This window comes from Chenopodium quinoa, unplaced genomic scaffold, assembly GCF_001683475.1.
Source record: "Chenopodium quinoa cultivar QQ74 unplaced genomic scaffold, ASM168347v1, whole genome shotgun sequence".
Taxonomy (NCBI): domain Eukaryota; kingdom Viridiplantae; phylum Streptophyta; class Magnoliopsida; order Caryophyllales; family Amaranthaceae; genus Chenopodium; species Chenopodium quinoa.
In genome coordinates this window covers 785,608-800,091 of record NW_018744704.1, presented here as the reverse complement: position 1 = coordinate 800,091, position 14,484 = coordinate 785,608, and the positions used below count along the sequence as shown (strand labels likewise).

The 14,484-nt window shown below is 36.0% G+C and overlaps 1 protein-coding gene and 1 pseudogene across 1 annotated transcript; one reads left to right on the top strand and one right to left on the bottom strand.

Annotated features, from left to right (window-relative positions):
* Positions 1 to 2,246: 2,246 nt before the first annotated feature.
* Positions 2,247 to 12,504, bottom strand: LOC110702845 (annotated as a pseudogene).
* Positions 12,415 to 13,525, top strand: LOC110702869. The gene is made up of 2 exons (XM_021880616.1): positions 12,415 to 12,860; positions 12,952 to 13,525. The coding sequence occupies exons 1-2, from the start codon at positions 12,828 to 12,830 to the stop codon at positions 13,246 to 13,248; spliced, it is 330 nt and encodes a 109-aa protein (XP_021736308.1). The 5' UTR covers positions 12,415 to 12,827; the 3' UTR covers positions 13,249 to 13,525.
* Positions 13,526 to 14,484: the final 959 nt, after the last annotated feature.

The window sequence follows — 14,484 nt, the reverse complement described above, 5'->3', positions numbered from 1 at the left end:
CATGTTAGTTTAATGTATACAGTATTTAGAAGGATTACTGCAAAATAGGAGCTCAGCTTTAAAGTGGTTAAGTTTATTTTACGTTCAAAATAATTTCCAAATGTTTTAATTCAACTTAAAATAATCGGTTTTTATAAAATAAAGAATTAAAACTGTTTTTAGATATTAAAGAAATAATTAGCTAATTTTAAGAAGATAAAATTTATGTTTTTAAATTAAATAATTATTTAAGTAAAATTATCTTTTATAATAATTATCTTTTTGATTTAAATAGATTTTGAAAAAGATAAATTTTAAATGTTTTTAATTTTTAAATTAGAAATTAATAAGATAAGCATTGACTTGATCATGCTTTGCCTTAAATGTTTGCTAGTTTTTAGGAAAACGTGTTATACTGTTTTAACTCCACTACATTGATAATTCAGAATATTTCATACGTGATTTAGTGGTGTTAGTGGGAACTCTGGTTGGCAGTTTCTTTTACTCATTACTTAAAGCAGTTTGATTAACGTTTTTCAAACAAGTTTTTAAGAGTCTTAAGTATTTTAACTTCTAAAAAGCTGAGCATACTTTCTTGCATTGTTCTTTCTAAGTACTTTTAGGAATCCTTGTAAATTACTTTGTAATTTAGGATTGGGGGCGAGTGTTTGTAATTAGACTTGTGTGAGTCACAACACTGTATGTAATTCAGAGTAGAATTACTTAGAGTGAAGAGGCTGTGATTGAGGGATCACAGTCAGGGTAGCTCAAGTTCCTAGAGGAACTTGATACTAGGCTATTTTGTAACGTTTCATTTACATAGTGAATAAATTCAGAAAAGCCTACATCTGTGTCTCATTCTTTCTTAGTTTAAATTCCGCAAAAAGGTTACATAGTCGCTACAAATACAATTCACCCCCCCTCTTGTATTCCTTTAAGTAAGACATCGGACTAACACCACCTCATGACACCTAGCAAAAGTTGCAACAACCTATCTCACAAACAAACCACAACCAGCCACCTACTCGTATTCCCCCTCACATACCAGCAGCAACCCAATTTCATCCACCAATTGCACCGCCAAACCGCCAACAACACCCTGCTCCGCCGCAACCCAGCGCAATCGTGGTTTTAGTGGTGCTGGTAGTTCGTGGTTTTGATAGGTTTTGGTGGGTGAGTAGTAGTTTGTGGTGGTTGTGGTTCGTGGGTGGTGGGTGGTGTAGTGAGGTCGCGAGGGCAGATGAAGGGTTTTGTGGTGGTTGTGTTTCATGGTGATGTTGGTGTTTTTGTTGGTTGGTAAGAGGGAGGGAAGGTGAGGTGGTAATTGAGGAAGATGGTGGTAATGGAGGAAGGTCATAGAAGGGAAAGGAGAGAGAAAGAAGGATGGTGGTGACTATGGTGGTGATGGGGAAAGAGAGAGAAAGAAGAAAGAATGTGAAGGATGGTTATTTATTATTGTTTTTTTTTAAAAAAAAAAATTTTACAACTCAAAATTTTTTTTTAAAAAAAAAACAAAAAAACCAATCATAAAGTGCCACGTAGCACATATTACCGGTTGTACCGGATAGTGATGTGAATTTTAGTCCTAAAACTAAAACACACAAAGATATGAATCAAGCTTAATTCTATACAGGAAAATCCACCAAGAATTAAACAAGAAACTAGATTAATTAACTAAGAATCCACCTAATTAATCAACCTAAACGAATGTTTTAACTAAAACAAGCAAAACAGCAATTGAAATCCATCAATTAAAACTCAAGTGTTTAAACTCAAAACAATGCAATAATAATCTAATATCTTTTAATTCGTGTGATAACAAGCCTATTTATAAGCTAGACTCTCCTAGGAAGATTAGGATAAGTCCCTAATTCAATCCTAAGCAACCTAGACTTCCAGACCAACTTGGAGAACAAGGAAGCAAACCTTGAACCGCAAGCTAGCATGACACGGCTTACATTGGATAAGATTTCAAACCTTACCAAGCTTGCTCACCAAGCAAGACCACACGCCTAAAATCAGCTTATTAACTAATTAACTAACTAGTTAAAGAAAACCGAACTAACTACTTCCTAACTTAAAGAAACTGATAAAAAAGATTAAAGATCCTAATGCTTGAACCAAGAAAAACCCTTTCGAGTGAAAGATAAAAACTTGTAAGCAAAATCTAAGTAAAGAAAATTAAAGAAAGTAGTTTAGACTCCAAGAAACACAACCAAGCAAACCGTAGCTTTGCTTTGGTATCCAAGAAAGTGTCCATGCAATGCTTAACTTGAATCAATGTTTAGAGACAAGCTATCTTGATGCATGATAAGCAAATCTTCGAAGTTCTCCATGCTTAGACTTGCATCATCCTCCTCTTCTTCGAAAGAATTTGTCCTCAAATCTTGAAGTTCTTCATCAAGAATGTACTTAGCCAAATCACCAACATTGAATGTAGCACTAACTCCATACTCTCCCGGAAGTTCTAACTTATAAGCATTGTCATTGATCTTCTCAACAATCTTGAAAAGGACCTTCACTTCTAGGCATTAGCTTATTCTTGCATTTTCCCGGAAATCTTTCCTTTCTCAAGTGTAACCATACCAAGTCTCCAACATTGTAACTTTGTTGCTTTCTATGCTTGTTTGCCCTTGACTTATACAAGTCATTCACTTTCTCAATTCTTGCACGAACTTGAGCATGTAATTTCAGCATACTTTTCAACTTAGACTCGGCATCTTTATGTATTAATTCACCCTTAGGATTGGAATGAGATCAATAGGAAGTTTTGGATTCACTCCATTAACTACCTCAAAAAGACTATGCTTTGTAGCATAAGTAGGTGATCTATTATAAGCAAACTCTGCATGAGCTAACTTGATGTCCCAATCCTTTTGTGTCTTACTCACTAGTCCACGCAAAAGCACACCAAGAGTACGATTAGTGACCTCGGTTTGTCCATCAGTTTGTGGGTGATAAGAAGCACTAAAAAGTAACTTAGTTCCCACGAGCTTCCATAGAGATTTCCAAAAGAAACTCATGAACTTAGTATCACGATCACTCACAATAGTTTTCGGAATCCCATGTAGTCTAACAATTTCTTTGAAGTATAATTCCGCAACTTTCATAGCATCATCCACTTTGTGGCAAGGAACAAAGTGAGCCATCTTAGAAAATCGATCCACAACAACCATGATTGAATCTTTCCCCCTTTGTGTTCTCGGCAATCCCACTATAAAGTCCATAGATACATCCTCCCATGGTGAACCTGGAACAGGTAAAGCTGTATACAAGCCTTGATGAAAAGTAGCCTTTGCTTTTTGACAAGTTGCACATCTAGATACAACTAATTGTACATCCGCAAGCATCTTAGGCCAATAGAAGTGCTCCTGTAGCATAGTCAAGGTCTTGGTAATGCCAAAGTGACTAGCAATTCCACCACCATGAGCTTCTCTAACTACTAGCTCTCGAATAGAACACTTAGGAAGACAAAGTCGATTTCATTTGAAAAGAAAACCATCTTGCAACATATAAGAACCAACGGCTCCCTTAGAACACCCTTCAATAAGTGTAGAAAAATCATCATCTCCCTTGTAATATTCCTTGATCAATTCAAAACCAAGTATTTTGCTATTAAGAATTCCAAGCAAAGTATATCTTCTAGAGAGTGCATCCGCTACTACATTCGATTTCCCTTCTTTGTACTTAGAAGAAAAATTAAATGATTGTAAAAATTCAACCCACTTAGCATGTCTAGGATTGAGTTTTTGTTGTCCATGTATGTACTTCAATGACGAAGTGATTAGGCCTTAGATAATGACTCCAATGATCTAAAGCTCTCACAATAGCATAGAATTCTTTATCATAAGTAGAATAATTCAAACGAGCTCCACTCAATTTCTCACTAAAATAAGCTATAGGACGCTTCTTTTGCAACAAAACTGCTCCATTCCCAACTCCACTTGCATCGGTTTCAACCTCAAAAGGCATTGTAAAATCAGGTAAAGCAAGTATAGGAGCTTCACAAAGATTCTTTTTAATCAACTCAAATGCACTATGAGCCTCTTTAGTCCACTCGAATCTCCCCTTTTCTTTCTTCAAACATTCGGTCATAGGTGCCACAACACTAGAGAAATTCTTCACAAATCTTCTATAAAATGAAGCTAAACCATGAAAAGATCTTACTTCACTAACATTAGTTGGAATAGGCTAAGTTCTAATAGCCTCCACCTTCGACTTATCCACTGAAACTCCATCTTTAGACACGACATAACCAAGAAAAGTAACACTAGGCACTAAGAAATAGCATTTTTCAAGTTTAGCATAGAGTTTCTTTTCCCTTAATACTTCAAACACACTTCTAAGATGGTTTAGATGATCATTCAAATTTTTAGAGTAAATTAAAATATCATCTAAGTAAACAACAACAAATTTACCAAGGAAAGGTTTGAGTACCTCGTTCATCAATCTCATGAAAGTGCTTGGAGCATTGGTAATACCAAACGGCATCACCAACCATTCATACAATCCAACCTTTGTCTTGAATGCTGTTTTCCACTCATCTCCTTCTCTCATTCGAATTTGATGGTATCCACACATAAGATCAATTTTTGAGAACAATTTCGAGCCATGTAACTCATCAAGTAAGTCATCCAATCTTGGAATAGGAAAACGATACTTGATTGTGATGTTATTCACACTCCTACTATCAATACACATGCGCCAACTTCCATCCTTCTTTGGAACAAGTAGAGTAGGTACGGCACAAGGACTCATGCTCTCCCTAACATAACCTCTTGTCATAAGGTCCTCAATTTGCCTTTGCATCTCCTTGGTTTCTTCCAGATTATTTCTATAAGCTGCTTTGTTAGGCAATGGTGCTCCCGGAATTAAGTCAATTTGATGCTCTATTCCACGAATAGGAGGTAGTCCCGGGGGTAACTCCTTAGGAAATACATCTTGAAACTCTTCCAAAATTGCTTCTAATTCAATTGGTTTCTTCCCTTGTTCTTCCTTGTCAATTCGGACCTCAATAGAAACAAGTATATACACCATGTTATTGTTACCAATTTCTTTCTCCACTTCCCTCTCACTAATCAAATAGGAACCCTTCGAATTAGAGGTAAAAATAGAAGGTTTATTGCTTATCAAAGGTTTCAATGCAACAGGCTTCTCATTTTCTCCTTTCCTCACAACATACACATTAGTCCTTCCATCAAACTTCACAAATCTATCATATTGCCAAGGACGACCTAATAGTATATGACATGCATCCATAGGATAAACATCACACAAAACTTTGTCATGAAATTTACCAATTGAAAAGGATATTAGAGCTTGTTTATCCACCTTGACATCACATGAATTATTGAGCCAATGAAGCTTGTAAGGATTTGGATGCTCGGTAATTGGCCACTATAATTTATCTCCTAAAGTAGAAGACACTACATTGGTGCAACTTCCCATGTCTATGATCATATCACACAACCTATCTTTCACCTTGCATCTTGTGAGAAAGATTTTCTCCCTTTGATTGCCTTCAATAGTCATAGGTTTTGAGTGTAGTACTCTCCTTAGGACCAAACTTTGACCTTGAGTCTCGGGATCAATTTCTTCCATGTGTTCCTCCTCTTCTTCAAAGTTTTCCTCATCCTTTTCAACGTCACTACCTTGCTCACACATAGCCTGCTCTTGTTCCCATTCTTGAGCCGTCATGACCCTTTTAGAAGGACAATCACTTGCAATGTGACCAACACTACCAAACTTAAAGCACTTCCTTCCTTCCACAAACTTCTTGTTAGTTTCGAATTTAGGCTTAGATCCTTTGTAATTTGAACTAGAACTACCCTTTTCCACACTAGCTTTCTCAAAAGGTTTTGAGAATCCTTTTGTAAATGGTTTAGAGAATGAGCTTTTCTTCCCCTTTAATTGTTTTTCAACTTTGATAGCCACTTTACACACATCCTCAAACAAACTAATGTTGTTGTAATTCAACTTTTTCAGCAATATTATCATTCAAACCAGAAATAAAACGAGCAATCTTATGTTCAACAATTTCTTCTAAACCACATAGCATGCATAACTTCTCAAATTCAACAATATAATTCTCAACAGTCATAGAATTTTGTTTAAAAGTTTGCATTTTAAGATAGATATCTTGAATATAATCACTAGGAACGAACCTCTTTTTCATGTGCTTCTTGAGTTGCTCCCAACTTGTGATTTTGTTCCGCCCTTCCTTATTCCTCTTCTTTTTCAAATTATCATACCAAAGACTAGCATAACCAGTGAGCTTCAACTCCGCAATTTTACACTTCTTTCTCTCATCATACTCCTTGTAATCAAAGAGTGTTTCGGCCCTTCTAATCCATTCAAAATACTTCTCTGGTTCATTCATACTCTCATTGAATTCGGGAAGGTCTAACCTAAGGTTTCTATCATCATCTTTTGGTTTATCCCTTCTCCTAGGTCTAGGTGAATCATCACTTGATGAATAATTCTTTCTTGACCTCCTAGGGTTTCTCCTTGGTTGTTCTTCCTTACTTGAACTAGAGTTAGGGTTAGAATCACCCCTCTTTGAAGAAGATCCATCACGAGTATCAAGTCTCTTTAATACCTCCTCCAACCTTGCTGCCAACTCGGTGATTTGTCTATCTCTCCTACGGTTTTGAGCTTATTCTAAGGTTAAACCCCTTGGAACTTGTGGAACCTCTTCATCACTCATTATTCCTACACAAACCAAGTTATTCTATGCAAAAATCTTGATTAAAAGATCAAATCTTGAAGGAATCTTGAAGCAAACAAAAACCAGACTCCCAACCGCAACCAAGTGTAACAACACCAAACGTTTGAGGCTGTACAGAGTTCGTTACTCAACCAAAAGCTACGAAATTTTGTATGGTGATAGCTATACGTTTTTAGAGACTAATTCAAAAAGAATCACTCAAAAATTCCCATCCAAAAATTACCAATTTATTTTCTACCGGAACCTGGAATCTGATACCAAGATGATGTGAATTTTAGTCCTAAAACTAAAACACACAAAGATATGAATCAAGCTTAATTCTATACAGGAAAATCCACCAAGAATTAAACAAGAAACTAGATTAATTAACTAAGAATCCACCTAATTAATCAACCTAAACGAATGTTTTAACTAAAACAAGCAAAACAGCAATTGAAATCCATCAATTAAAACTCAAGTGTTTAAACTCAAAACAATGCAATAATAATCTAATATCTTTTAATTCGTGTGATAACAAGCCTATTTATAAGCTAGACTCTCCTAGGAAGATTAGGATAAGTCCCTAATTCAATCCTAAGCAACCTAGACTTCCAGACCAACTTGGAGAACAAGGAAGCAAACCTTGAACCGCAAGCTAGCATGACACGGCTTACATTGGATAAGATTTCAAACCTTACCAAGCTTGCTCACCAAGCAAGACCACACGCCTAAAATCAGCTTATTAACTAATTAACTAACTAGTTAAAGAAAACCGAACTAACTACTTCCTAACTTAAAGAAACTGATAAAAAAGATTAAAGATCCTAATGCTTGAACCAAGAAAAACCCTTTCGAGTGAAAGATAAAAACTTGTAAGCAAAATCTAAGTAAAGAAAATTAAAGAAAGTAGTTTAGACTCCAAGAAACACAACCAAGCAAACCGTAGCTTTGCTTTGGTATCCAAGAAAGTGTCCATGCAATGCTTAACTTGAATCAATGTTTAGAGACAAGCTATCTTGATGCATGATAAGCAAATCTTCGAAGTTCTCCATGCTTAGACTTGCATCATCCTCCTCTTCTTCGAAAGAATTTGTCCTCAAATCTTGAAGTTCTTCATCAAGAATGTACTTAGCCAAATCACCAACATTGAATGTAGCACTAACTCCATACTCTCCCGGAAGTTCTAACTTATAAGCATTGTCATTGATCTTCTCAACAATCTTGAAAAGGACCTTCACTTCTAGGCATTAGCTTATTCTTGCATTTTCCCGGAAATCTTTCCTTTCTCAAGTGTAACCATACCAAGTCTCCAACATTGTAACTTTGTTGCTTTCTATGCTTGTTTGCCCTTGACTTATACAAGTCATTCACTTTCTCAATTCTTGCACGAACTTGAGCATGTAATTTCAGCATACTTTTCAACTTAGACTCGGCATCTTTATGTATTAATTCACCCTTAGGATTGGAATGAGATCAATAGGAAGTTTTGGATTCACTCCATTAACTACCTCAAAAAGACTATGCTTTGTAGCATAAGTAGGTGATCTATTATAAGCAAACTCTGCATGAGCTAACTTGATGTCCCAATCCTTTTGTGTCTTACTCACTAGTCCACGCAAAAGCACACCAAGAGTACGATTAGTGACCTCGGTTTGTCCATCAGTTTGTGGGTGATAAGAAGCACTAAAAAGTAACTTAGTTCCCACGAGCTTCCATAGAGATTTCCAAAAGAAACTCATGAACTTAGTATCACGATCACTCACAATAGTTTTCGGAATCCCATGTAGTCTAACAATTTCTTTGAATTATAATTCCGCAACTTTCATAGCATCATCCACTTTGTGGCAAGGAACAAAGTGAGCCATCTTAGAAAATCGATCCACAACAACCATGATTGAATCTTTCCCCCTTTGTGTTCTCGGCAATCCCACTATAAAGTCCATAGATACATCCTCCCATGGTGAACCTGGAACAGGTAAAGCTGTATACAAGCCTTGATGAAAAGTAGCCTTTGCTTTTTGACAAGTTGCACATCTAGATCCTATCGTGTCTATGTGTCCGAAAAAAAAAATAGAAAATAAAAAACCAGATCCTATCGTGTCCTACACACGTTTTGACATGCTTCCTAGTTATAGAGAAAGATTAAATTTCATATCTAAAAGAGAAAAGGAAATTACCTTAGATTTCCCACTTGAGTAAAGAAGAAAGAGAACGGAGAAAATGCTTGAGCCTAAGGTGAAGCAAAATTGGTCAGGAGCTAGATCATGCAATGAGTAGAGAAGAGAGAGAGAATTGAGTAATGGATGGATAGGCGTGTAAATGAACCAAGTTGATCAATAAACTACTCGGGTTCAATTATTCGAGCTCAGTTGAAACTCTTTCATGTTCGTTTATTTGATAAATGAGCCGAGCATAAACAGATTTTTAAGCTCGTTTAATAAATAAGCTTGAACATGAACATAGATATGCTAGTTTAGATAAATTCATGAACAACTCGTTTATTTATATTTGCGAACTACTCGTTTATTTATATTCTTAATTATTGATTTATTCACAAATGTTAATTCTTAAGTTATTTAATAATTAAGATTTAATTTTTAGGTTTATAATTAAGATTTAATTATTTTGCTAATATTGAGATTTTTAAATGTCAAAAGTACAAAGCTCGTTTATTAGAGAAGCTCATTAAACGAGCCGTTCACGAAACGTTTGCGAACATATAGTGTACAAAATGAGCTGAGTTTGAACAAATTTTTAAGCTCGCTTGAAAGCTCGGGATCGTTTCAGACTCGCCTAAGTTAATTAACTTGAAATTGAACACGAACAAAGTAGTACTCGACTCGGCTCATTTACACCCCTATGGGTGGAGAACGGTGTAACAGATTCTAAGGTTTTTTTTTCCCTTTTTTATAAAAATTACTATCGAAAATTTAAAGTAAAAGAGAGTTTTCCCACAATTTTAAATTCTTTTTAAAGTATTAGTTGTGGGTGCACATGTGTTAGAAAAATAGTTAGTAAAAACACTTTTAATACATGTTTATTGGGAGTTAATCAATAAGTTTATGATAATTATAATTAACATTTGATACGGTGAACAATTATCTTCAAAGTTGTTTTCTCATTAGCATAAATAGATAGTCCTTGTATTTACAACTTGGAAAAATTGTCCAGAATAATCCGACCTTTACCTCATCCGCCCAAAATGATCTCACCTTTTGATTATTTTTTTAATAATCCGACCTTTATACCCAATTCGCTCAAACTGATCCCGAGTGACCTGTAACCCGGTTGAGTAGATAAATTTTTTTTTTATTAAGTTTAATTTACACGTGTCACAACTTGATTTATCCAAAAAAAAATTAAAAAAAAAATTAATTAAAAAAAAAAGTAAAATCAAATAAAAAAAAACCACCACCACCTAAGCCCACCACCACCCAAACCTAGACCCCGGAACCACCACCCCACCCAGACCCAAATCCATAGCCACCCAGAAACTGACCGCGCCTACCGGAATCCCACCCCAGCCAACCTAACCCCAAAACTCCCTTCGAAAAATCAAAAACCCACTAAACCAGACCCTAGGAAATGGGCTGTGGAGTTCCGCGCAACGGAACCGTGGGAAGGGGAGGTCGGCGCGACCAAAATTGAGGTCAGGGGAGGACGACGCGGTCGGAATGGGGGACAGGGAAGGTCAGCGCGGCCGGAATTGGGGGACGAGGGAGGTCGGCGCGACCGGAAAAGGGATAGGGGACAGGGAGGGGAGCTGGGATCGGGACGGAAAATGGATTTTCAAGGGTAGGGGGATGCCGAGATGGTTTTATAATCACCGGTGCTTTCCGATGCATGGGTTTCCGTGGGGGAGGGAGGGAAGGGGTTGGTGGTTCAGGGGAGGGGGGTCGATCGCGACGCTGGTGCTCGGGTTGGGGGCTGGCTGGCCGAAGCCGCGTGGCAGGGGACTCAGGCGGCGGGGACGAGGTGGCTTAAGCAGCTGGTGGGTGGTTTTTTTATTTTTATTTTTTCTTTGAACAAAAAATTTAACTTTTTTAATAAATTTATTTTATTTTATTTTTTATTTTTTTTACCAATCACAGGCCGCCACGTGTCCAGTAACTTGTTATAACAAATTACATGACCAATTGGGATAATTTTGAGCGGATTGCGTATAAAGGTTGGATTATTAAAAATTTATCAAAAGGTATGATTATTTTGGGCGGATGAGGCAAAAGTCGGATTATTCTGGGCTATTTTTACTTATAACTTTTGTAAATTTATTTTTTTCATGAAATAAGCCAAGCTCTAATAATGTTATTTGTGTAAAAATGCTTAATATCTTCTCCGTTAATCAACTTTAATAATGATATTATAAGCGTGTTTCTTTCTATCGCTTTAACTCTTTTTTTTTACTCCCTTCGTCCCTTAATGATAGTCCTTTTTGGTGAAATTTCACGAGAATTAAGAAAAATAAGTAGTAAAAGTACATTGAAAAAGTAAATTTACATGGGGTATATTAAAAAAATAGAGAGAAAGTAATAAAAGTACTTTGGAAATGCAAAATTTACATGGGAATCTAGTTTTGCACAAATATTATTGCAAATTGGTGGGGATTTTGGTAAAAAATTAATATTAATGGTTGTTGGAAAAAACAAATGAGATGAACATTTTGGGACTAAAATTTGGCCAAAACAGATTATCATTAAGGGACGGAGGGAGTAGTTTTGCAATTCATTCCGCGCAAACTAATTTGGGACAATGAAAAAGGAAAGTGAAAATCATTTTTTTTTTAATGCATAAAAGTGAAAACCATATGTGGAATAGAGTAATATTATTAAGGATCTTGCTAACAAGCGCCCCGGGGCGTTAGATAATTACTTAATGTATTACTTAAAATAGTATTAAGTTCGAAATGCATGACAAAATCATGTGTCAATCAGTGTAATTAATGTTAATTTTACTTTAATATTTCCACATTTAGTTCTTTTATCTGATCCTCCGGGGCGCTCGTTAGCTTTTGCCTATCAGTAATAATGACAATATTAATAATAACTATATTAGGTCCCGTACCATGCACGGTAATTTTCACTATTTATTATTAGTTTAACACTATATTTATTTATAATAATTATCAAATAACAATAAAAATTCATAATTACAAAAATAAAAATAAAAATAAAATTATATCATACTAAAGAAAATAGTGAGAGTATTACATGCACGACTAATCAAATAATTATGGATTACGTCACAAAGTTATATGTAGGAAAATATTATTGCTTAGTATTTTTTATTGCATGGTATTATATAAACAAATAATATTTTGTTGGATGTTTATAAATGGAATATAATAACCAAATAGTAAGGGAAATATTATTGCACGGTATTAAATATTCTCTATGAAGCTTTGGCCAAAAAAAAAAAAAAAAAATTGCGCAAAATTATTTAAAAAGGAGATGACATATGTCATTCTTGCCTTCCTTGTTTCACCTTTATTATACGGAGTAATATATAGTTACAGATATATGTGTTAGAGTCAATTTGATGCAATATAACTTTTTTTTTTAATTTCGTACTATAAATTGAATCCATGTGATTGTAATATATCAAAAAAAAAATAAAAATAAAAAAATAAAACCGCAAATAATATTAATATTAGTAATAAGTATCTTTAATTTCAAGGAAAAATGAAAACTAATAATCCCACATTTACCTTTTCTGCTCAAAACAATCCCACCTTTTCGAAATCCCAGAACAATCCCACCTTTTCGAAATCCCAAAACAATCCCACCTTGTACCCCCTTCTTCTTAAAACAAGCCTTTTTCATTTAATCACCGGTTAAACCAATTTTCCTTTTTTTTTAAGCAGGTAATTCTCCTTATTACCATTGAGCGCCATTAATTCCCAATTGACTCCCCCACTGTTCTTCATCTCTCCGTCTGCAATTTCCTTTAAATGCCCAACCCCCCATTCATTTTTGTTCAACCCTTTCAATCAACTCCCAAAAAAATCCCTTAAGCAAGCTTCTTATTTTAGCAATGGAAAGTCAGCAATCCCATGGCTCTACTTCGATGTCCAAGAAATTAAGGTACCCTCCTTTCCCAGTTTATTGCTATCACGATGAGGTAGCTCCGTTGAGGACGGTGAAGTATGATGGTCCGACCAAAGGAAAGCTTTTTTACGGTTGTTCCTTTTGGCCAGTAAATTCCCTCCTCTATTAAATTTAATTATTTTGTTTGAATGGGTAAATAATTGAATTTTTTTTTTTTAACAGAGGACATGCGGTTTTTTCAAATGGGTTGATGAGGTTGATGATATTCGCGATCTGAAATCTCGCATCGTTGATAAGAACTTAATAATCATGGAGTTGGAGGACAAGCTTGAGCTGGTGAAGGAGAAGGTCAAGAAGTTGAAGGCTAAACAAGAGAAATTGGTTGATGATGTTGCTGAGGTGGGGATTGTCGCAACCGAGACCCTCTTTGAGATGAAGGAGAACAACACTGATAAGAAGCTAAACGTGGCTTTGATCTTATCTTGGGCTTTTTTTGATGTTGTATTCATGATGAAGTGAAGGTTGTAGTGTTGATCATGGTTTTTTTTTTTTTTTTTTTTTTTGTGGTATAATCTAGGTTGGTGGGATAATGTTGTGGGATTGTAAGTCTTTTTTTGGGTCATGGCTGATGATGGTGATGTATGTAGTTGTTTTGATCTAAGTAGTTGTTCAATAATGCAGTAGTAGTAGTACTTTTGTGGGTCTCATGTGTTTAGGTGTTATATGACAGTGTTACATTATGTAGGGGCTTATTGTAAATCTTTTGCACTAAATGTATATGATGATATTTGAAGTATGTATTTAGATTTTCTGATCATGGAACTTATCTTTCATTTGCACACAAAATGGTAAAAAGTACTTAGTTATCATAACAAATAAACAGAGGTTCAATACATTAGCAAGTTGCCATAAGTCATTTCCAAACACATAATTAACTAATTAAAATGGTTGTAAGGGTTACAACCAAAAGCCCAAACTTAACACCTAACTAGATTAAACTTAAACAACAACCAAAAGGGGATCCTTGTCTGAAATGGATGTTGACTGTCCTAGCTTTACTGTCCAGCATTTGCAGATGTTGATCCATGACTGAAGTTGAAAGAGTAGGTGCTGGTGAAGGCACATACATCTTCAGGGGCACTACTTCCTAGTGCTTGCAATAAATAGCAATTAAGATCAGTCATTGGACAAGGGTAAATGAATACAAACCAAAAAAAAAAAAGGAATCTTACATTTATGAAAGATGTTCCATTAGATGTCACAAAAACAACCAAATCCCCTTGGCACAACATTGCTGCCACCCCTTCTACCACCACTTGAACCCCTGCTTCCTCTTCTTCCTCCCCTTTACCCTGATTCACCTGCCCTGCCACCAATTCTTCCTCCCCTTTCACTTGATTCACCTCCCCTGCCACCAGTTCTTTTTCCCCTTTCACTTGATTCACCTCCCCTACCACCAGTTCTCCCACCCCTTTCACCTGATTTAACTTCCCTGCCACCACTTCTTCTTCCCCTAGATCCTCCCCTTGCCCCTCTACTACTACCACCTCTAGTGACAACTCTGCCTCCTCTTCCTAATCTAGAGGGTTCTGCAGTAAGTGTGTGGTGTGCATTAGATTGTGGCAGAGCTTGTTGTTCTTGTGTGACAAAGGTTTTTTTAGGCCTCCCCTTGGTCTCTTTGAAGGTGGTTTAGTTGGGGGGAGTGTGGCAACACCAAGGTTAGGGCAGCCTCTTTTGTTGTGGCATTTTTCCTTG

Excerpts from the sequence above, each read along its gene's own strand:
- LOC110702869 (XM_021880616.1), top strand. The coding sequence starts at position 12,828 with ATGATGGTCCGACCAAAGGAAAGCTTTTTTACG. Across the intron at positions 12,861-12,951 it reads CAAAGGAAAGCTTTTTTACG|AGGACATGCGGTTTTTTCAA; the intron begins GTTGTTCCTTTT and ends TTTTTTTAACAG.